At 42.4% G+C, this 23479-nt stretch overlaps 1 protein-coding gene across 3 annotated transcripts; it reads right to left on the bottom strand.

Annotated features, from left to right (window-relative positions):
* Nucleotides 1-1293: 1293 nt before the first annotated feature.
* Nucleotides 1294-23057, bottom strand: waslb (WASP like actin nucleation promoting factor b). 3 transcript variants are annotated; one of them, XM_034578278.1, is made up of 11 exons: nt 22592-23055; nt 15792-15926; nt 15154-15240; nt 14521-14617; nt 12966-12989; nt 8227-8410; nt 7594-7636; nt 5982-6135; nt 4426-4973; nt 4214-4319; nt 1294-3545 (listed from the first exon to the last, which is right to left on the bottom strand). In XM_034578278.1, exons 1-11 carry the CDS (start codon nt 22694-22696, stop codon nt 3484-3486), a joined length of 1545 nt encoding a protein of 514 aa, XP_034434169.1. In that variant the 5' UTR covers nt 22697-23055; the 3' UTR covers nt 1294-3483. The 3 variants fall into 3 exon arrangements, with proteins under 3 accessions (XP_034434169.1, XP_034434170.1, XP_034434171.1); XM_034578279.1 differs by lacking the exon at nt 12966-12989 and having other exon boundaries at nt 22592-23057; XM_034578280.1 differs by lacking the exons at nt 12966-12989; nt 14521-14617; nt 15154-15240; nt 15792-15926; nt 22592-23055 and adding an exon at nt 9859-12056.
* Nucleotides 23058-23479: the final 422 nt, after the last annotated feature.

Genomic DNA, 23479 nt, shown 5'->3' with positions numbered 1-23479 from the left:
ACAATTAGCTAATTGGACATCTGACTGCGTTGTATTAGCAAACACACACACACCATTGATTCGTATATAGATATTATATATGAATGACATAATATTCTACTTGTGATATTCTACTTTGGGCATCTCACTGCATTGTATTGGCATACGCTTATTTTATAAATTTTATACACAAACACACATAAATGCGTAATATATAACATATCTATATACACACATACTGTATATGTGCATTATAGATATAAATGTATGTATTTGACATAACATTCTACTTGTGAAAAGCTGCCTTTAATGTTATAGCATATCAGTATTATATATATACACATTTATATAAATATATATATATTTAAACATATGTAAATATACAAATATATATATATACCTATATGTTTGTGTATTTATAGGTATACACTGTACATCAAGTCAAACTGCATGCATGCAGCGGCTTCTCTAAATGCTTTATGTCTATCTGCACGAGTCTGTGTGTTGGTCGGAATCAGTGTCCATATCATCTGGTGGAAAGTACCACACCTGCTCTAATCCCCCCCATGAGCTCTGCAGCAGGGAACTGATACCGGGTCAGTGTGGTGGACATCAACTAAAAATAAATCGTAAAGGGAACCGAGTGGTTGTTGTCGTGATTGTTTTTAGTCCCTGGCTTGTTTTCCTGGAAGGTCACTATGGTCATCTTGTGTTCTTTTCTCACAGTTGGTGTATTTTTAGCTCACATGCACACTGACACGTGGACTCGATCAAAAATAAATGTGACAGACGTCTGGTATCTGTGTGAATTGGCCGCACAAGACAAACGGACTCACAGAACCAACTGTCAACTATGTCAGTCCCTCACACACAATGAATCACTTTTATAGCCCAGCTGCATATTGCTATTGATAGGTAGATGAAGAGGGTGGGGGTGGTGGGGGGTCTCTCTAGCATTCCAAGAATGATATGTGAGTGACTTTTCTTCCTCTTTATGTGGAAACTGTAATTTTACACCCTCACACAGAAGTTGAAACAAAGATCGACTAACTGTACGTCTGCTCTCAGGTCTGTCCAACTTCCTATCTGTTGCAGGTGATGAGGCCTGTATTACACACACACACACACACACACACATATATGGACAAAGAGATGCAAATACTCAAATTACATGACATAACATCAAATATATGACGCTCAATAAATTAAATGTAAATGATCACGTTAGACAATAAAAGGCTGTTCTTCAAACACCTAGAAGCACAAAATATATCAACTGCCTGAAGATAAAAGAATTCCAAATACCACGGCATGTAAATCTCAACCTTTTTATTGGAGTGTACAACGTACGAGTTCATCATTTGTCAGGCCTCTCTGATGAGGCCCGGCATCCACATCTTAACCCACAGACGCGAACATCAGCGTAAACATGGTTTGGTTTTTATTTCCCCCCCAAAAAGTATCTTGATATCTGACACAAGAGGTCGGTTCTTACATCTAATTAGTGGCAATTTGTCTCTCAAAGACTTTAACACCAACAGGCCTCTTTTGGCTGACAAGAGAAAAACAAAACAATAAAACAAAGAAGATATTTCATCATAATTATGTAGTTTTTCTGACACAGAGCGACAAACATTTCAGTATTGGCTCTTCTATAACCCACAGCCCCTGGTAGTGTTGCAAAAAATTCTTCAAAATATCTTGAAATATTGTCGTGCTAATTTAGTGCTAATGCTTGAGAAACAATGTCTTGGATTATCAGATGCCAAAGAGAAATAAACCACGAGTCTGGTTGAATGAAAGAGCGAAATTCTAAACCTGCTTTAGGTCGACAAAGCAAATATGAAGGTTAAAAACCAACTAACTACCTCGTTCTGTGGAGCCAAGATGGCTTCCATTAAAGCAGGACCACGCAACTTTTCAAAGTAGAAATAACTGATTGTTCCTTTAATTAAATTAAATATTGAATCAGTAGAAAAAGTATTTTTTTTAAATTTGAATTAACTCTGTATAAATAATATGGTTTATAAGATGGTTATAAATGGTTTGATGTCGGCCATGTTTATTTAATCCATTCCTGTTACTGATTGAATAATTTAGCATTAGCAATATTTTTGCTTTGTGGCAAATCCACATTGGAACGAAGCATATTCCAAGAATTACTGGGAAAAAGTAATTACACGTCGCCATGTGATTGCTTGGTCTCTGCAGGGAAAAGTTGACCACGGTCTGGTACAATGCTACACCTCATTACGCACTGGTTAGCCAAGACACTGTCGATACTCATTGAATAATGCCATGAACCTAACGTTTGTCCCCGTCTCAGCACTTAGTGTCTACAAGAGGGACAACACCACCTGGCCCATCTCTGTACAGTAACGTAGTGTATGGACCCATTACAAGCGTCAGAAGTGTAAAACGAAAATGTCTTTATTCCGCAAACTGAGCATGATGAGATACCTGATTCCAACAAACAGGCATTTATCTGTCTGTAGAATCTGTAGTGTGACAATGACAAAAAAAAAAAAAAAGAGAACTAGTATCCACAATCGATAGGCAGACATGTGGCATGTAGGCTGCCCCCTTGTGTTTACTTCATGTAGTGTAATAACGGTTTCAAATGCTTGACGTCCACATGGTCTTTGCCTCGTTTCGTAAAGCATGTCCATGTTCCAAACACAGACCTGAAAATGTCCTGTACTGAGTCTCCACTTTCACTCTGTATGCAAAAATATAACGAGACTCGAAGCTCTGGAGCAAATTTACAGTCGACAGAAAACAGAGCTAAATATTTTCATTTCTTTTCTTCTTCTGTGTTTTAAGAAAATATGAGTGCTAAACTAGGATCATTTGAATAAGTAAAAATAAACTACAGAGCAATAGGGTATGAAAATAGTTTTTTTCTTTCTCTTCTCCTGATGGACAACGCTGACACGACTTATGAAGGATTTGTGGCAACTTGTTTCGTAAAGCCCTCCCCTTCAATCACTGACCAAAGGAAACATGAAACAAAGAAAATAAAAAACAAAAAAAACATTCAACTCTAAGGTTCAAGAGACAACTTGATGTAAAATTGCACATGTTGATTCAAGGACTGGGGAATAAGAGAGGGAGGGAACATGTGCGACGGGAGGCTGAGTGACAGATGGAGGTGATTAACATCACAGAGTCGGGGACGTGGGAAGAACATAGTTAAAATGACAGATGAGACATTTTACTGTCCAGAGACGGAAAAGGAGCCAACAAGGAACAGACGGGACGAAGATGAAGAGAAAAAACCTAAGATGTGAGAGTGACAAACATTTACAGGTTAAATGAGGTATTGCACAGATTAATAAAAATAAAAAAAAGCATAAAGGCAACAAAAATATACAGCAAATTGATAGAACATTTATATTTATCATTTTGAAATTAAAGATTTCTTTTTAGAAAGACGAGAACAATTTTTAGTGTCATAGTCATCCAGAGGGATAGGAAGGGGAGAAAAAAAAGAAGAGGAAATCGCTAGTCGTCCCATTCGTCATCCTCCTCAAAGTCCTCGTCATCTTCATCGTCATCGTCCTCGTCTGTGGAACAGAAGACGGATTTCACAGTAAGTGACACTGTGACAACGCTGCTCTTTTTTTAGGTTTAAACAAATTCACGTGTTTGTGTGTGTGGTGGCAATGACTTTGTTAGTATTTGTGTGTTCTCGTCGTGTTCCTTCTCCTGATACATTTAAAGAAACTACCGTCGAGCAGGGAAGAGACGTTTCACCCAATGAGACGCTTGAAATAGAATATCACAAGTTTGTTTGAGACTGATGAGGAGGTAGTGAAAGTCTGATTTATTTTGGGGACAAAGCGTCACCTGACACACTGAACTACACAAAGTCTAGTTTCAATGTTAAGCTGATGCAGCAATTTTGTACAGAATAACTCATAAAACACATATGTTGTGGAATAAGCATCTATTACAAGATCCTCATAGCTGCATCTAAAACAATAATTAGGATCCTTCTTTGTATTAATATATGACTCACTATAAATTAATACTTTTTTTATATCATGTCAAGAGTGGGATCTACAGGTAAGACAAATACTCTTAGTTGGTTGTTTAGAAGTTATAATGAAATCTAGTGCTCGTTCCAGATTCACTTATTACATCGGTTACATAATAGTAAATGGAATATTTTGTGTTTTGGGGCTGTTAGTCGGACAAACCAAAACATTTCATAGTGTCACCGTGTATTTACCTGAAGAGTGAATAGCCTTCCTTCTCTGCATCACCTCCATCAGCGCTCCTACGATGCCCGCCGAGGGACCTTGGCTGGAAGGAGGTGAGTCTGTATTGTCGTCCCTCTGTAAACGAGACGGCACAATCAGCCACAGTTAAAGCACAGGATTCAGATTATGACGTGGTTGATTGACAGGCGAGCTGTGCGTAATGATTGAGTGAATAGCTGACCACTTTAAGTTGGATTCCTTGTCGGATTTGGTCCAGAAGTGCGTCTCTGCCGGTGTTGGACACTGGCCTCTCTTTCTGCTCAGTCTTCTTCAGCTGCCTGCCCTCTCGGATCTGACTCAGCAGTGCCGTCGTGCCGGTTGAGGGCGCAACGCTGTCCCCTTTGTTAGCCTCTGGGAGCAGCGGAGGAGCAGGGGGTGGAGGGCCAGGGGGTGGGGGAGGAGGAGGCGGGGGAGGCGGTGCGCCGCCACCGGATGGAGTCGAGAATGAGGGCGGAGGAGGTGGAGGAGGTGGCGGCGCCACAGGAATTGAGGCATGAGACGGCGGAGGGGGAGGCGGGAGAAAACCTCGGCTTGGAGGGGGGGGCGGCGGCGGGGCGGACATGCCCGGCCGAGATGGAGGGGGAGGTGGGAGCGTGGAGATGGGAGCTCTGGAGGGAGGAGGTGGCGGCGGGGCACCTCGCCCTCGTGCAGGAGGAGGGGGAGGAGGGGCTGAGCTGTGGTGTGGGGGTGGGGGAGGAGGGCCACCTCTGGATGGAGGAGGTGGAGGAGCTGAGGAGAGAAAGAAATAAGAAACAAAATGTTAGAACAGACTAATGATCAGTTTTCATCATTCAGAGCTCAAACTGCAGCTGGAAGAAATTCATATTCAAGTTACTTTTGTGAAGAGGAGTAGGAAGATGTGGACATTCACAAATAACTTCACAGCAAATCTTTTCAAAATGCTCATCAGTTCACCACTTCTTGCTTGTATCAAGCCATGCAGTTATAAAACCAAGCCACAGGGGGCAGCCTTCGCCTATGTAACCAATGTTAATCTGTTAAGGAAAAGTTTTGTCAAAAAAAATAAATAATTCACAACAACTTTCAGATGTTAATACGTCGAAATTGTCCTTCCAATCATACGGTCTTTTCATTTTCATGATTTACTCTTGAAAGTTTCGATCTGGTGCACTTGAGTCTGTCTGCTGGTTAAAAAGATGCCAGTTCACATGCAGAGTTCATTCACAGAGTTTACAGTAAAGCAAACCACAGGGAGAGTTTTACAAGTGTGGCTTAGCCTCGTGTCGGGCTCAGAGAGGAGTTGCACAGCAGAGACATAATCGTTGCATGACAACAACTTCATAAATTTGACTAAAATACGATGCAGCCTGGAACAGGAACGCTGTATTTATAGTGTCTCTGTTGATAATTAAGCCCGAGAGACGGGTAATAAAAGCACATCCACCTCTAGTTCAAACAAGAGTAGAAAAGCAAACACTGAATTGACTTAAGGAACAATAAAAGCCTCACACGCTATAATTTATTGGCCGTTTTAAAGTGGAACTCTACATGCACAGTCATGAGCTATCACAGCAGGTCATGCATAGAAACCTACCGCTCCACCGGGGCGGACCTGGGGATAAAACCACCACACTAGTTAGATTGTCTTTAAAGTGACAATCGATGCTTTAAAAACACATGATGCCAATCCTGCCAAAACATGTACATATCGGGTTTTTTGGTCATTTCTTGGGGCAGGGGGACAATCTGTATTCTCAAACTCCACGTCTGCCGTACCTTGTCTCCGCAGCTCGTTTTTCACAGCTTCCACGCCTCCCTTCTTCTCGATGAAGTCGTAGATGACCTTCGAGGTCTCCTTGTCCTTCAGCTGAGCCTCGGAGATGCCGCACATGTCGAAGAGGTTCTTTAGCTCCGGGTCCAAGTTATTCAACTGGAGGGGAAAAAAACACATGACATTTGATGAATGCTTCCATGTAAACTGAAGATGGAGGCAGTGGAGGTGACAATCAAACTGTTAACCTTCAAAATGGAACAGACACAATTTAATAACTGGGCGGTAGTCGTAAAGTGGCATAAACAAAAGAAAGACACCATAAATATACTGTATTGTGAAATGCATATGAAAAGTCTACCAGCTGTTAATGTCTGAAATAAGAAGCCATTGATTTATCCTCAGGGACATATTGAGATAGTGACTTTAACTGTATTAAATATTGAATGTGTAACATGGTGATGAATTCCTTAACAGGAACCAAAAGTTTCTAATCAGTGGTTTGGCCTAATTTTATTCAACCATAAGTCATATTTCTCACTTCTCTCCTTTGACACTGGCTATAATAAAAATACTATTCTGTTTTAATGAGGAGGTGAAAGTGAGACGTACTTAATCTTGTTAACTATTTATGTTAACAAGATTAAGTATTAATTTCTGTGTGGAGACACTTTCTGCTCTCCCTGTAAAAACAGCTTAAAATATGACCAAAATATCAGAGGGGATGCTGCCTCCTGGTGGTGTGGGATAACACTACATACTGCGATGCTGGAATAACATATATTTCATTCACCTGGATTTAAATAGAAGTTCGAACAGGTTTGGCCACTTCAGCACAGACGATAAAGAGATTAACTTTTAGGTTAGCTATGTGAAGGTGCACCAGTTAACACCCTTTGTAGATGAAGTGATTCAGATGCTCACATTTTTTAATGTATTTTTTTTCCCACCATTACTATATGAATCCAAATTGGTGTTTGATTATCTCTTAAAATATGGGACAAGATCTGAAGTGCTTTAAAGTCCTTTTTACTTTATCTACAGTGAAGTGCTTTAAATTAGTTTCTATGATATAAGGATATAAAAGAATAAAGAGACAAATTTATCTACTTAGAATATAAAATCTACCTCTTCACCAAAGTGTGAATCCACTCATTTCAAGCCCGAGGTTCTGAGAGGTGAGCGAGCTTTGTTTGAGTGACGTCACACATTCAAATCAATCTAAGTCCTTGAAAGCATTACCTTATGAAACCAAATCATCTGATTCTCTCCCCCCCCCCCCCAGTTATGAACAGAGTAAGTCCTCTGACCTGCGTGATCTCGAACTCGCCATGCAGCATAATTACTGACGCAGCTTTTTGGGAACGAGTCCATGGATTATGCAGATGCAGGTTGACTCTCTTCCCACCAAAATCTCCTTGTGTAACGCTCATGGCGACTTGGCCACGCAGCTCGGCTTAATATTTTGGAGCTGCTACTAAATTTGAAAAATGTGTCTTGAGGAGGGGGGGGGGGTCTGACAAATGGATAAGCTCATGGGCCAAGTTTTAAGAATATCTAAGGGTCACGAACTGCGACATGTTCAGAATTTAGTTAGGTTATGTGAATTCTGCTTACATCAAAGCCTGTGTTTGGATCCCATCCTACGTGGCCGATGTGCCTGTGAGAAAAGAAAAACAAGAGGATGTGAGGTCAAGTAAAGGTCACAAAGAACTTGCACCACACTGATGGAGGACAATAAATCTGTTGACTGCAAACACAGGGAAAACGGCTTCATAACCCAGAGCTAACCTGCAGTATCTTACAAACACTGACATAGTTCCTGAGAGCACAGCACAGATTTGTCTGCATTATTAATCTTCATCACATATTTCACAGGATAAGTAAAGACAGCCTGGATTAATACCTCCCCCAGATTCAGCAGCGCTTATATGGAGAGTTACAGGGACGGGATCAGACTGTGGGCAGTCGTGGTTCATATGGGAAGTGTATCTACGATAAAGCCAAACGTCACCTACATTCAGCAGCTCTTTAACACTGATTTTCATTTATTCTAACACTGATTAAACCATGCAAACATTACCACAACATTGCAGATTTGCTTTTAAGTGTACAGGGTTTGTTAGACAGGGTTATTCAAGATGTCGTTTCCAAATTTGGTGATAAATGTATGAAATCTAATTTGCAAATCTGCATCTATTCTAGGGGCACGGTATATACGCAACCATACTTGCGCCCCCCCCGACTCACTGGAAGTTGCTCGGCGTGCCGATGTCCGCCTTGGTCAGCCTCTTGGTCTTCCCCTTGGCCTTTTTCTGCTTCTTGGGGAAGGCGGAGTGCACAATGTTGTTCACCTGAGAGTTGCTATGGTAACGATGAACATTGCTGATCTCCGGGTTTTTGATGTCGACTGTGGCCATGGGCAATGAGGGACCTGCAAAAGTGATGGGGACAGAGTTACGGCTTATGTAACATGGCACATGTAGTAATTCATTAGAGGAGAGGTTTTGTTAAAAATACACGGAAAAATGGGTTGTGGGTTTTCCATCATGTCTAATGGAGTATTATTAAACAGTTAATACAGATGTTTTTATATTTAAAGGGTCACAGGTTATAAAAGTCCGGTAATTGAGAAAACATAAAAGCGTTAAGTGTGTAACAAGTCATAAAACATGAAGAATGACCCTAGTTCCAGGGCCAGCAGTGTCCGTTTCATTATGTAATCCATTATTTAATGGATTTTACAGACTTTGGCTCACAGACGAGTACGGTTTTAAGGGCGTGAAAGTGGCTCAGGCTATGTAGGATTATCGTGTCATCTCATTACTGCCACAAACAGAAATGTCCAAACTTAATCAGACTGAGTCGATACTGAACAAAATCTTATTACAGAAAGACGGGCAAATGTCTCTGTGGTATAAAAGTTTGTAAATCTATGGCAAAGCTTGTTCAGTGTTTGGTGACACACTATCTTCACAAAGATGATCATTCCATACCGTAATTTCTCATTCTAACGCAAGATCGCTTTACAGATGATGCGTGTGCGAAACAATCCTTCAAACTGTCACTTATGTAAAACAACATTCTCTCACTTTTGAGTGAGGGCATTACACAATCACTAAGTCCTGCTCTCAAACTAAAAGAACACGCTCTTAAATGAAGATAGGAAAAAAACATCAAAAGTGCACTGAGATCAATTCTGACCATGGTGTTTGTAGAGAACTACAACACAGAGACATTACAAACTGTATGATTTTTTTTACATTATTATACCATTAATCTAATTTTAAAGCACAGTGGAATTGGCGCTAAATGAAAGTTAACATAATTAAGACCTACCTAAACATATTTAAGACCTAGTACGTTATATTTAAACAAAATTAAGACTTTTTAAAGGCCTAAAATTCAGATGATGGATTATCATTAGACTTTTTAAGACCCCACACATACTCTGGAAATAATGGAACATGTTTGGCGTTTCTATATCAGTGCGAGGAGTAGGATGATTTTTTCGTTTGAAAATACAAAAAAAAAAAGACGAGAAGCTGGGAACCTGGGCATGGCGACACATCATATAACTGTACATGGTGATGTGGACAGCAAACAACCAATCAGAAGGACCAACAACTGTACACGTGCAGCCAAACAACATGGGATTTAAATCGACAACAAGAGGTCAGCACGCTGCAAAAATGTTCACCAACACTACACGCACCAGTCAGTATTTCAGATTCTGTTATGGCACCAAACCCAAATTATCTATTTATGTCTGGTTTGTTCATTTATACCATGTATTCTCCACATGTTCCACCATCTAAAAACTGAACACATTCAATATGGTTTCATTACTTCTTCCACCAGTGCCTCAGCCGTAGCACATACCTTTGACACTCTCACTACAGGGACTTTTAGGAGTTTTGCTGGGTGAAGGCGAGGCCGACCGACTGCGTCGCCTTCTCACCCGGTCCCAAATGCACCCACTCTCCTCTTTGGCCGCGCAGGTTGTTATACTGACGTCAAGGAGCATCGCGCCCACCAAGCTGCGAGCTCGCTCTTCTGGGCAAACTGAGCGCCGAGCGGTCGGGTCAGAGAGAGACGGGTACAGATCGTCCTGAGGGAGAACGAGGCAGTGCAGGGAAGACAGGCAGCTACCTGGGCCCAAACCTCCACCTCCCATTGCTGTTCCCCCTCCTACGCCACTGCCCTCGGGGTGAAGTTCCTCAGAGGGAGCAGACAGAAAGGTGGTGCAGAACATCATTGTAGACGAGAGCTGGGCATGAGTGGTAAGGGAAGAGCAACTAAAAGTATCTTGGTCTGACGGTGGATCTTGTGTCTTGGTCAAGATAAAAATGTGCAGAAATATAATAGAAGTTCTGATTGATGCAAGAAGTTTCTCAAGCTCAGCAGGGGACGACTGCTTCAGAAAAGAACACCTTCCTCTTAGATGCAACTCTTTACGATGAAAGAAATAATAGAATCCACTTGACTCGTCTCAGAAATGATTCCAGTCTTCTCAAGTTAAAGAAAACAAAGAGGATCCTCAAGATTTCCAAAACATCAGCTGAGGAAAAAAGTCAACGTGCGATGGACTAAATAACTTCTGCAGACATCTGGTGGAGCTGAAACACATGCTGTCTGAGCTGTGAAGGCTGACATCCAGCAATGCCATGGGAAGGGAGAAGCGCCAGCCAGCCACTCAGCCAGCCAACAGCCGGAGTTACTCTTCCTCTTACATTCCTTCCATTACTTTAACAGCGCTCTTCCATGTCTCCTGTTTTCCCAGTCTCTGTTTCTTTGCTGTGCCAGCGCGTCTGAGCTCTGCATATTTGTGTATCTACTTTGCAATCATTTTTTTCGATTCCCTTATTTCAACAGGGTGCCCGGTTATATTATCGTGCTCTGACTGGCTCGACGCGATCCAGTTCACCGCCCACCTCGGCCACAATCTCCTCCCATTCCCTGCAAAACACACAAATGGATCTAATCCCGGCAAATTATTAGGGATTTAGCCCTGGACTTTACGTAACCATTAAACCCACGGCTTAATCTCGCGTTAATCTCAGGGGTTTCTAAAACATGATGAATCTGTGGGGTGAGACGATGGGAGAGAAAGGCAACGAGGCAGACAGGAGCAAAGAGAGAGAAAAGAGGGGAACTTAAGAGAAATTAAATGAGGAGCGGAGGGCAGACGGGGACAAACGATGAGCAGGGGTGAGCTGGAGATGGCAGAGAGAGAAAGGCAGAGAAGAGAAGGAAAGACAGTAACACATCTATGATGCAGAGGTGGAAGAGTGAGAGTGAGACAGACGGAGACGGAGGGAAGAAACGTCTGTGTGAGGACATCAAGGATGATTTCCTTTGGAACTGAACCAATTCAGAGACGACGATGCAGTTATTCCAGAAACTGAAACCATGCACGACTTATCCGAGAGAAACTCGCATTAACAGTGAGGCATGACGGCACGACTGGGCTCAGACACGTGTGCCGCACAAATCAGAGTCCTTCTCTGTAGGAAGTCAACCATCAGCGCAAGATGGTTTATCGCATCGCTCCAGGTTACATGTTGGGTTAGTGACATCATGACCATATATGGCTTGTGAGCATGTGTGACCCAAATCAAAACATCCACAGGCCCAGTGCTGTTAAGCTGCTCTGAATATGAGCATCAGCTAAATGCTTAAATGTGTCAAATTGTGTAGTTAAGACTTCTGCACAGCTGCGCACACACGCACACACACAAACTTTAATAAGCCAGCTCGGTGAAACTGTGCAGCCTCTTTACAAAACTGAGCTCATCTCCTGCTCCTACTGGCCCAAACGAGGCTGTGTATTGGGCCATATGTGCAGAAAAAAAACAGATGTGTGCTTATCTACAAATACATTACATCTCTTTAGCCATCCGACCACACTGAGTGACGGAGTGAAGCCTTGAATGACACATAAGTCACAAGTTAAGACTCTACTACAGTGCGCTGTAATATTATGTTATACTGGATGTAAACACAGTGCCATAATAATAAGATCATGGGGTTATATCTCCTCTGCTTTCCTACAGTTTTCTATTTATTCTGACTTGAAATAAGTAGTCAATAGCAAGGCTAAGAATTTCACACAGTAATCAAATGCAAGTCTGAAGTCTGGTTTGTGATTGTGGGGCTTAGTCTCTACTGAACAGCAGGTGGCGCTGTGAGGGTATAGAGACGGGGAGCAGCTGCATGGCCATGTTATCATATTCATTGATCCCAGTCAGGAAATGAGGAAGTAAGGAGTGGAATTACATTTAAGCCATTTTAAAAGGGATTTTTATCATAACAAATCTTTTGAAGATGAAATTTGGAGGAACAAAGAAGAGCTTCAGGGACTCTAATAAGCTTCTGAAGTGGGACTTGACTTGTTCAACTAGATGTTTGCTTCTGTCTACAGCTGAATAAACATTTGTTTTTCTAAGTTGCTCTAATCTTAATGCGCTGCAGTAAAGAGTATAAAAAATATGTAGTACAGGAGGCAGAACAGATAATTGTGTCTAACTTCCAAAACACATTGTACTTGTCAGTCTTGAGCATGTAGTACAATCGGAAAATATCACAAGATTTGCACGATACATATCAAATAATCTACAACTTCAATCTCAAGGTTTTTCCCAGAAATGTATCAACACCGTTTACCGTTAGTTTTTCCTGCTATAAGAAGAATCCCCAATTTCCTTTGTGCATTGAATTGTGGGACAATAGTGTCCATCAATGTAGCATTATGTTTTGACTTTACTTTAAGGACAACTCATTCATAAAATTCTATGTATGCTGCACAGCCTTGACATGTTGCCAAGTAAAACAAATATTTGAATGATCCTGAGACCTCACCCAGCTGACATACCACACAGACTGACCCAAACGTTTCCCAGCATCATCAGACACACACCAGAAGCGGGTTTAACACTCCTCCTCTGTTCATATCTGAGGTTATTTTCAAGAAATGGTGAAAAACGTACCATTTGGAGGGTCACGTCTCTTCTCTGTGAACACACAGACAAAAATCAAACCATTACAATCCAGCGCTGAGCAGCGGATTGGGTTAGTGAGAGGAGAATGTGCGTGAGAGCACAGAAGAAAGTGTTGTTTGTTTTAAGCGAAGGGCTCGACGGGATGTGAAAGTTATTCGGAAAAAAATTGCCAAGCAAAGTGTTCGATTAGTGCGTTAACGGGACGTAAATCAGACATTACTTTCATTCACTCACACATTACAGCTAATATTATCCATATTATATCCATATATGAATGCATAACACTCAACTGTCTAGAGGGCAATATGCCTCCCTCTTTCTGTCTCACATAGAACCATAAATATACCATAAAACACCATCACATCAACAAACATAAAATACTGATGGCCTTGTAGATAAGATGAGGATCCAATGCAGATAGCTTAAGAGGAAAAGATTAAAGAGGACGATCCATTTGAAAAGGTCAGGGAACGACCCAGCGGAGGAGGAAGAAGGAAGACGGTCGGTCGTAATCAAGCAAGCAATGATAAAAGTGCGAGGATAATAGGGTTAACAATGTATCTGTGTGGTTTTGCATGAAGTAGGTGTTTTCAACTGAATCCTCACTGTGTTCAGACCCACACAAACATTCACAGCTCATTTCCTTAGATGAGGAGATAAGATAGAAGGTGGAACGCAGAACAAAAGCATTGTAAATGTTCCATTAGGTCTTGTAGTCCCAAAGTTGAAATGTTGGTACTGGATAAAAAACCATTTATATTGTATTCATATTGAAAAGTCACCTTTTTCTTAATATATCAATCATTTGCTCATTTTAAACTGAAACTGTAGCGCCCCCTTTGGGCCAGTCAACATAATTTTCCGACCATGCGATCCAGCAGATCCTACATATTGATCCAGAATGTCCCATTGACTGTTGTATGTGTGTGGGGAAACTAAAAATTGAGGTCCATGGTAAATGTGAGGTTTCCATACAGGGAAACATTTGGTAGATGACTTTTTAAGGAGTTTGGGTTAAATTCTGAAAGTATTCATTTATACATGAGGACCTGAAGAGGTAAGGCTGAAGGAGAGGTTTCAGATTGGCAGGAAAAGTAGAACGAGTAGTGACAGTACCAGGCAAAAAATGTAAATCAAAAAAATGTTTTCAATATATGACACTTTAGATCAGAGGTTTAAGTCTGTGTAAACCAGAGAACAGTTCACATAGCAGCTAGAGGACGTCAATCTAGGACCTCCACATTCATTTCATGTATTGAGATGTTTTTGCCCAGTTCTGTGTGATAGAGCTTTATAAAAATGACATGTTTAGAAACGAATTTGCTCTTGTGCTCACATCAGTCAGATAAGTTCAAGCCAAAACCTCAGACTGCACCTTTTAATGTCACTACAGCAAGAGGTTTTGGCTTGATACAGGTTTTTAAAAGCTGCTGTATTTTGAGCACAGGATTCATAATTACTAAACACATCATTTTTATTTTTAAATTGTGTTAGGAGAGCAGGTAGGTTTGTAGAAGAGACCGCTGCAAGAATAAGTTGGTACCGGTTTTCCTCTGTCTTTTCCCCACCAGCTCTGTCAAATGGCTGTGGAAACGCTTGGCCTCATCGTCACTGGCAAAGTTCAGACCCACTTGGCATGTCTGGAAACACACAAACAAAAAATTGTACAAATTCAACAAAAGTACATTTGTAAAGTCAGTAAGGTTTTGTCAGGTGCCAACAACCTCCCTAGCTATTTAATCAGTTTTCTATGACGGGATTTACAAATCCATCTCCAGTGAACTATCCCAGTCTTATCAGCACAGACAGCAGATACCACATACCTCATGGTCTGCTGGAGTCTGAGCCACTGTACCCACCAGCTAAGACAGTCCACAAATAAAAGGGGTCTTATCACGTAGATTTAAAATAAATGTTGTTTTAAATGATGGGAACAGACGTCATCAAGATTAGGACTAGATTTCTGATGAAGGAAATAACTTGCACATGCATGTTTCGTTAAAGAATATTAAAAAATAGACTCAGAAACTGTGACTCACTGAGGAAAAGCATTATGACGCGAGAGGCAGAAATTGTTGGTGAGGCTTTTTCATTAAATAGATAGAAATTTACAGCAAATTCAAATAGGTTGATAAAAAATGAGAAACTTGAAAAAGGAAAGGAGAAAGCAACTCACGTCTCCAGCAAATGTGATAAAGTAGGGTTTTGGGGTGTAGATGCTGATGTTATTGTACAGCTCCTGTTCAAACAGAATTTTGCCATCCTATGGAAAGAAACAGACAGATAATTAACGCATATACATGGACACCAAAATACCCATATTAACCTGATTAAGATAATCGTCTGAACAAGATGCTGCCATGTAAACAGCACTTTCTATCTGAACCGGAATAATAATAGTTAGCACAGAAGCAGTGTGCCTTAAATTATTTCAGTTTGGGGTTTTAAATGTTTTGCAGTAAAAAAAGTTGACATGAGTAAGAATTAGACTTTGCTCAGTAACATGTGAATATGAATGGAATATTCTATTAGCAACTAATAGCGAGTAATGTCCTATTCAGAATAAGGTCTATAGATTATTGGTGTCCACAAAAACACATAGGACAATAAATGCTATACGCCGTTTAATAACAGACATCCCACAGATTGTACTGTGTGGCTATGAATACATAAAGTTTAACATGGATATCGAACAGTGGTGCACCACCGCTGACATTCACTGTGGTGAGTACAATCATCTAATAGCACCAGCTATGATAAATCACAAATTGTCAGTAATCCTCAAAGTGTCTTTTTGGCTGTGTCTTCACTTACCTTGAGGTCAATGACCCTGATGAAGTAGGATCGCTGCGGGTTGTCTTTGACCAGACAGGCCACCCCGCCGCATTTCTTGCTCCAGCTAGAGTTCCTATCTGCTACGAACACCTGGACCACTGCTGAGGACAATGACTGCAGGGAGGGAGACAGAGAGGGAGAGTCACGCTGGGCCTGTACTGCTTAATGGACAGTCCTGGTGTGTTTGTAAGAACCCATGTAAATGTCTCTCGCCGGGGTTTTTAAGATGCACACCACAGGAAGAGAATAATATAAAATCCATACAGGAACTGTGAGATGTGAGTAAATGTTAGAAGGGAATAGGGGATGAATAAAAGTAAAGGTAAATAGTATTGAGAATTCGCCATCCAAAAACGATTTCCCATTGTTTGATGGGCAGCATCAAAGTATAATGACCGTATTACCAACGACTGAGTGACAGTGACTCTGTGGGTTGTCGAGTCGCTCTGCCCTGGGGGTCCGTCAAGGCCAAACGTCCGACGAGCAGAAACTAAAGCTGATTTTGTGTCACTAACAACACACACTTGTCTGTCAAAGAGATAGAGTCTCTTGTTTGACAGGAAGTGCACACTTGTCCAGGAAGTCACCAAGGACACACACACTACCCTCAACTACAGCTGCAAGAGATGAGCTCACTCTGGTTGTGTTTTAAGGACACTGCAAATATTTGAGTATCACCTGAAGCAGAAAAACCCTCAAGGATGAATGCTATATTAAGACTGAACACACAAAAAAATACCTTAGCGACTACACCGTGTAAAATCAAGTATAACAGACATCAAAGCAATTGTGGAGCATCTTCTATGGTGTGTAACTGGAAGTTACTGGAAGTCACTGGAAGTTACATAAAAACACACCTGCAGCGAGCACAGAGACACGTCTATGATCACAAGACCAGATCAGACTGCCACTGGTTTTACAGGTTGCTCCGAGGGACTCCTCACGCTGAGGGGTCCGTGCTCTCAGTCATTACCACACAGATGAAAGCAGGAGCATCAACGGGGGGAGACGCCTGGTGATTTTTATTCGTCAGCACCAGACTTCCAGGAATTTTTGCATCAGTGCAGCATAGAGACTTTGTGGGGTTTCTTTTCTGCTTGAATTTAGTGGGTCACTCAGGAGGAAATGGTGTTAAGTTGTGCTGACACTTGACGGACTGGTCACATTGCCTGCGCCAACTATCACATAAACACGCCACCTTTACTCCTCGTACTCGCTCGTGCTTTAGGTGTGGCCTTCAAATAAACAATGGGTGTCACTGTTGTTCTCATGGATTTGACGCACCACAGCTCTTCATATAGGAGGTTCATTTCATCTTCACTGTTTGCACAGCCACAGGGAACCAGCTGAAAGGCTCATAATAGCTGTAGCTAATGTAGCTTTGTTCAACATTAATCTGCACATTACACAGCCTGTGTGAGATAACAGAAGCACACGTGCACTTGCAGAGGAACCGTTACATCATAGTGATAGTTTGTAAGTCAGTTTTTAAACTCGCAACGTGAATGACACTGCAGAACATCGCGGACTCTCTCACGGCCTCATAGCTGCATTTATCAACACTATAGCGTTTGTATAGCCAAGTCCCATTGTGTTATGGTATTTGAACTATTTCCTTAGAGGCAATTTGTCCTTCATGTGCAAAATATTTCTATTCATATCTCTACAAACATCGAGTCCCTTGGAAGCTTTTGATTATTTGGATTTACATCTAAAACATTTTGATTAAAAGAATAATATGCATTCTGCTTTATGATTGAATTTCTCTTTGAGTGTAACAGTGTGGAGACTCGGAGGCCCTGGGGTTTCATCTGCCTGTGGACCACTGATTACTCATGACAGGGCCAAAGGCTGCAGGAAGCCGAGCTCGCTCTATGGCGTCATCAAAACCCGCCAAAAATACACTTTCTCACGGACAAATTCTCCGTCTGTTGTGCACAAACACGCTCAGTTGCTACAGCTACACATGACCTGATCTATGATGAAGATTGAATCACCTGGGCAAGACACGCACAGGAGGTGTTTTAACTAGAGTTGAGCTTGACAGAAAGAGGGAACTGCTGATATTCGTGCAGGTGACATAAAAAAAAAAGTAAAATTGGAATTGAAAAGCACAAAAAAGTTCAAAATGTGCGGAATGGCACGATAAAAAGCAGATATGGAAAATAAACAGAAACATGGTGATGAAAAAGAATCAGCAGTTTTTGAAAATCATAAACTCAGGAAGTGGGTGTGTCAAAATTAATAAAATTGTTATAATGTATTCAAAAAGGAAAACAGTTGGATGTGAAACATACTGTGTCAAAAAGCTGTACCAGTCAGACAAACTAACTAGGGCCTGTGTCCTGATTTGCCCATCAACCATTTTGTCAAGCTGTTCCATCCTGGCACAAACTATGAGCTATTCCACAAAATCTCCTGGGGAGGAAGCGAGTATAAACTGGTGAATGATGGGAAGGAGTGGGAAGAAACAGAAGACGGGATAAGTGGCTGACGCACAAAGGCACTGTGGTAAAGAAGAGGCAGGAAGGGAGGAAGAATGGGAAAAGAAGCAAAAGATGAGTCGAAGGAAAATGTGTAAAATGACAGAAAAGCAAGGGATTGGAACAGATCATAAGAAAGAGCTCAGGTGAGAGTGTGGAAGGAGGGAATTTTAGAAAGAAGGAGAAGCGGAGGAAAAGAGGAGTCATGTTCCACTTCTCCAGCACAAATCACCAGAGGAGGCCGACCACGGGACTTCCTGTAGGACAGGACTGCTGATCAGGCAGTCTCTGTGCGCACGCACGCACGCACGCACGCACGCACGCACACACACACACACACACACACACACACACACACACACACACACACACACACACACACACACACACACACACACACACACACACACACACACACACACACACACACACACACACACACACACACACACACACACACACACACACACACACACACACACACACCAAATTGGACCTCTTCCACCTTTTGCCCAGTCATACAGCATTGCTGACGGTGAAAACAGCACAAGGAATGCCAATGAGTGAAACCAACAAGTACAGCCTACTGCGTGTGCACCTGAATGCGATTACGACATGCAGAACGCAGGGTGTGTACACAATTCCCAAGTTATGCATTTGTCAATAAAATGAACTGTTCTGCTGCACAATGACACACACAGGAAAGAATCTAATTGGTGCTCTTAAAATCCCCAACCACACACACACTATATAAAGTTGCAGCAATAGAACAATCTGTGTATTTAATGAGAACTTGCCATTTTTAGAAGTGGCAACATATTTTGGGCACAGTCCAAACCTGTTTGTGTACTAAAAATACACAAACAGGTAAGGAGAGCTTTGCTTTCACAGAATTTATGTGCACACAGGCAGCTAAGGCCTGGGCTGGACAGCACAAAGAAATAAAGCCAAGGCGACTTTCCGATTCTTACATTGTCTGCATAATAAGGGCATGACATAACACACAATCACTCAGTCAGCCACTAAATCACTGATGGGCATTTTAATTAGATTGGTCAGGGAGACACACAATGCCAGTCTCTTGCAATGTCCTCTCTCTCTCTCTCTCTCTCCCTCTCAACACACAAACACACTCTCTCTTTCCAACCCACTCTGCATGCAAAGACGTGTACAGACACACAAGAGCGTAGGACAGTGAGGAATGTTCCCCGATTCCTCGTCTCCGTCACATGTCGAGCGACACAGTTGACAGAATGCCAGCGGAACGTCGTCAGTGGATTTTTAAAACAGGTTACAGAGACGTAGGATGACGCGCCTCTGTGAGTTGTTTGTTCGTGTAAAAAAAAAAAAAGGGGGGGGGGGGGGGGGGTGAGGCAGGACATCCCGCTATATGACCACACATGGGCCTGACATACTTGTGTCATGGGACAGGAAGTGTGTTCTTTCCAAAGCAAACATGCGAGGACATACAGGTACCTCACAAACCAAGGGCATAACTGGTTCACGGCAGAAAGTTGACAATGAAGAAGAGCTCTTCCTCTGTACAATTAAAAGGTAACTATGATCACTATGAGGAAGTGACCTGAGTGTACATTTAGGGAGGGATTATTTCTGCGCTTCTGTCTTTTACCTGAACTGACCCATATCCACAGAGCAAAGCCGATTGTTCGTTACACAGCTCCACTTTAAAACACATCTCATCTGTAAAGGGGATCGGACACAGGTGAGGTTGTGACAGTCTTCCCGGCTGATATCTCCGTGTGACATTTGCAAAACCGGACGGCAAAGAAAAATGACCCAATTTCAAAATAAGAGAGAAAGGCTAAAAGATATAGGAATGGATACTGACTGAGACTGAATTACACACACACATACACACCTTGTTGAGGGAATAAAGGCTGATTTAGCAACAACCCTTACTGGGGGAGGGGTTAAGTAAGGGTTGTTTATTGAAGAACCAATAAAGACATACAAGTGCATCACTGCCTTAAAGGTGGTGGCGCACTGAGCAGAAGACTCATGAGGTGACGGAAAGGGTCACGATGATGTTGCTGTAAAACACGCAACCACTTACGCCACAGTGCCCGTCTGCATGAGCATCATTTAATTAAGTCTACATACTGTGTACAACTACTGACCACAGCATACTGGTAATATACTATGATGTATTAGTTTGCTTTCTAAGATAGTTAATGAATAATATATTGTACCAGCCAGTGAGGATTATTGAAAAGTAAAAGCTGTCTTGTAAGATCATAGAGGGGGAAAACCAATCATTAAACAAACATGGCAACTAGTTTTTAAGTCTATTTGTGAACATGAAGCTGCAAACGTTTCATTGGGGCTGGGCAATAAAATAATATCAAATAATTCTCACAATTGTCATAAATCGATATAATGCTTATTGTGCAGAAACCATGAGGAGGTATAACACATTATTAATCGTTCTCTGTCGATACAGAAGAGCTTAAACCCACAACCTTGACTCAGGAGCAGAAATCAGTCTTTTAACTTTGACACATATCGTAATATTATCTATAAATCGAATGATATCAACATTTTGGTTTTGATATCATTTCGGGCCATATCGTCCAGCCCTAAGTGATAGAAAGACACACAAGCCCTTGCGCCACAGAGCCCACGTGTGTAGGCATGTACATAAGGATCATAATAAATCTACATATTGTTTATTTTGCAGTGGGATGGTCTGTTTAATTCTGGGTGTGAAATGACTAACCACTAAATGCTGGTAATATACATGTTCCTTTCTGAAATAAAGGCCTTGCCTACCTATGAATATGATAATGTCTAAGCCGGTAGGGATGTTTGACTAATATATATATATATAAGAAAACTGTCCTGCATTATAATAAAGTGGGAAAACCAATCACTAAACAAACTTGGGGACTCGATTTAAGTCTACTATTATTCATGCAGCTGCCAACGCCTCACCTACAAGGCACGTACATTTACTTGTTAGCCAAACTGACAGTTTAATTCTAGGTGTGGGAACTACAGGCATCCACTAAAAGCGTGTCATGTCTTTTATTAGTTTGCTTTCCAAAATAGTTTACATGTGTTATGATTATTATATTGTGCCAGTCAGTGAGGATTATTGAAAAGCAAAAACTGTTGTGTTGACTGAGAAGGAAGAAAACTATCCTGCAGGATCATAAGAGGGAAAACTTATCACTGAACAAACATGAGGTCTAGATTCAAGTCTAGTATTGATATAGCTGCCAACGCCTCACCTACAAGGCACCTACATTTACTTATTAATCAAACTGACAACCACTAAATGCTGGTTATGCATAAGGAATTATTACATTTTGCCAGCCGGTGATGATTATTGACTAAGAACAAGATAATTGAGGAGGGAGAACTGGTCACTAGACAATCATGAGGACTAGTTTGAAGTTTACTAGTGTTCATGAGCAATCCACGAGCACTGAGCTGACAGTGGACTGTGGAGCTCGCTGCACAATCCACACACAAAAATGATTCAGCTCGATTCAAAACGTGTTACGTAATGTGAGACTATGGGAAATGTGTCGAGTCGTGACGTTGCAGTAATGGTGTGAAGACGTCAGGTCCTGCAGGAGGAGGACGACTCAGGACGATCTCCTCTGTGCAGACACACACACACACACACACACACACACACACACACACACACACACACACACACACACACACACACACACACACACACACACACACACACACACACACACACACACACAGACTTCCTGACAACAACCCAGGTGCAGCTATGTTGTGGAACACCAATGCAAAAAAAAAATATCATTGTTTACCACTGATGGATTTAGCAGACACCCCCCTCCCATTATAGACAGAAACAAACCCCAGGGATATGAAGCCCCTGCTGGCGGGTCAGGGTTAGTCGGAGCTGGGTGTCACGGGAATGTCTGGGTGAGTCCAGGTGTGTCCGCGGCGGAGAGGAGACCTGGAGCTCGGGGTGGAACTTGCCGTTTGTCCCCCTGAACAAATGTCCCAGACCGGGCTACTTAGCTAGCTCCCAGCCCTCCCTCTCTCCCTCCCTCCCTCTCTCCTCGGTCGCCCCGGCTGTCAAAACAAACCCACCTCTTTCACCCCCCCAGTCACACGCAGGAATCACAACAAATAACGTCCAGGCTCACAAACACAAACACACACACATGTACAACTCTACGCTCGCGCCCGTCTCCGGACAGGAAACGAGCTAGCAGCGTTAGCCTGTTTTTCGAGCTAACTAGAAGTACAAGTTTCCTGAGGAGAGGGGGGGGGGAAACTTACGATGCATTTCCTGCCGAGGTGGTTGAAGAGGCACTCGTTTTGCTGCGCTGACAGAAGCGAGGAGCCGGCGTTGGCTTGCCGCCGCTGTGGCGGGTGTCCACTCATGGTGGCGGAGTTTGTAAAGCAAGCAGCGCCTCGAACTGGTTCTAACAGATCCGATATGACACTTTAAACAATCCCACCGGGTGATCCGTGGCCTTCCTGCGACCCCCCCCGTCCTCCCGTCTCCTCTTCACCGGCTCGGCTTGTCCCTCGTGTTCCCCCGGGAGGGGGGGGGAAGTGTGCGTCCTTCGGGCAGAGCCGTGAGACGTCGAGCTCAGCAGCGACCGGAGCGGAGACGCGAGATGTTTAAACTTTCCTGGGAAGTCGTGTCGCTGCAGAGCCGGAGTCAGCTCCGACCAAGATGGCAGCGCCGGTGTCGCGCAGAGAAAAGGATCCTCTGCCAGAAAGCGTCCACGGGAGCGCGCGCGCAGGCTGTCGAGGCAGCACCGCCCCTTTTATTTGCTGTTTGCTGTTTATGTTTTTCTATAGTTGTGTTTTCTTATGTTTATGTGACAGAATGATCATAATTGGACGAGCCTTCCTTATTTCCATCTAGGTGGGATGGTGGCAGTTTATCTCCAGCAGGTCTGGAGCTGGTGGGATCTCTGCTGGGAATGGAGGGGTCTGTCTGTTGAGCAGCTCCCTAAAATGTTAAGTCCATCTCTGGAGTCGACCTTCCTTGATTGTGCCGTTTGTGTCCTTAATGTGTAATCTGTGAGTGACTGTCTTTGTGGTTAAATAGAGGGTTAGGGTTAGGGTTAACCCTCCTCTTATAAAGGACTGGGTGAGCTATAATCTTCCAAACACAACCCACACGGATGAAATCAAGGCTTTTTAAAAGCAGAA

This window comes from Hippoglossus hippoglossus, chromosome 23, assembly GCF_009819705.1.
Source record: "Hippoglossus hippoglossus isolate fHipHip1 chromosome 23, fHipHip1.pri, whole genome shotgun sequence".
Classification (NCBI taxonomy): Eukaryota; Metazoa; Chordata; class Actinopteri; order Pleuronectiformes; family Pleuronectidae; genus Hippoglossus; species Hippoglossus hippoglossus.
The sequence above is the reverse complement of the archived record's forward strand: the minus strand, read 5'-3'. Positions and strand labels throughout refer to the sequence as shown.

Bases quoted from the DNA above. Each gene is read 5' to 3' on its own strand.
- waslb (XM_034578278.1), bottom strand. From the start codon at position 22,696: ATGAGTGGACACCCGCCACAGCGGCGGCAAGCCAACGCCGGCTCCTCG. The intron at 12,990-14,520 runs GTACCAACTTAT...GTGTGTTCACAG, and splicing joins GAAAAGACAGAGGAAAACCG to AGAAGAGACGTGACCCTCCA. The intron at 3,546-4,213 runs GTAAATACACGG...TCTGTTCCACAG, and splicing joins GAAGGCTATTCACTCTTCAG to ACGAGGACGATGACGATGAA.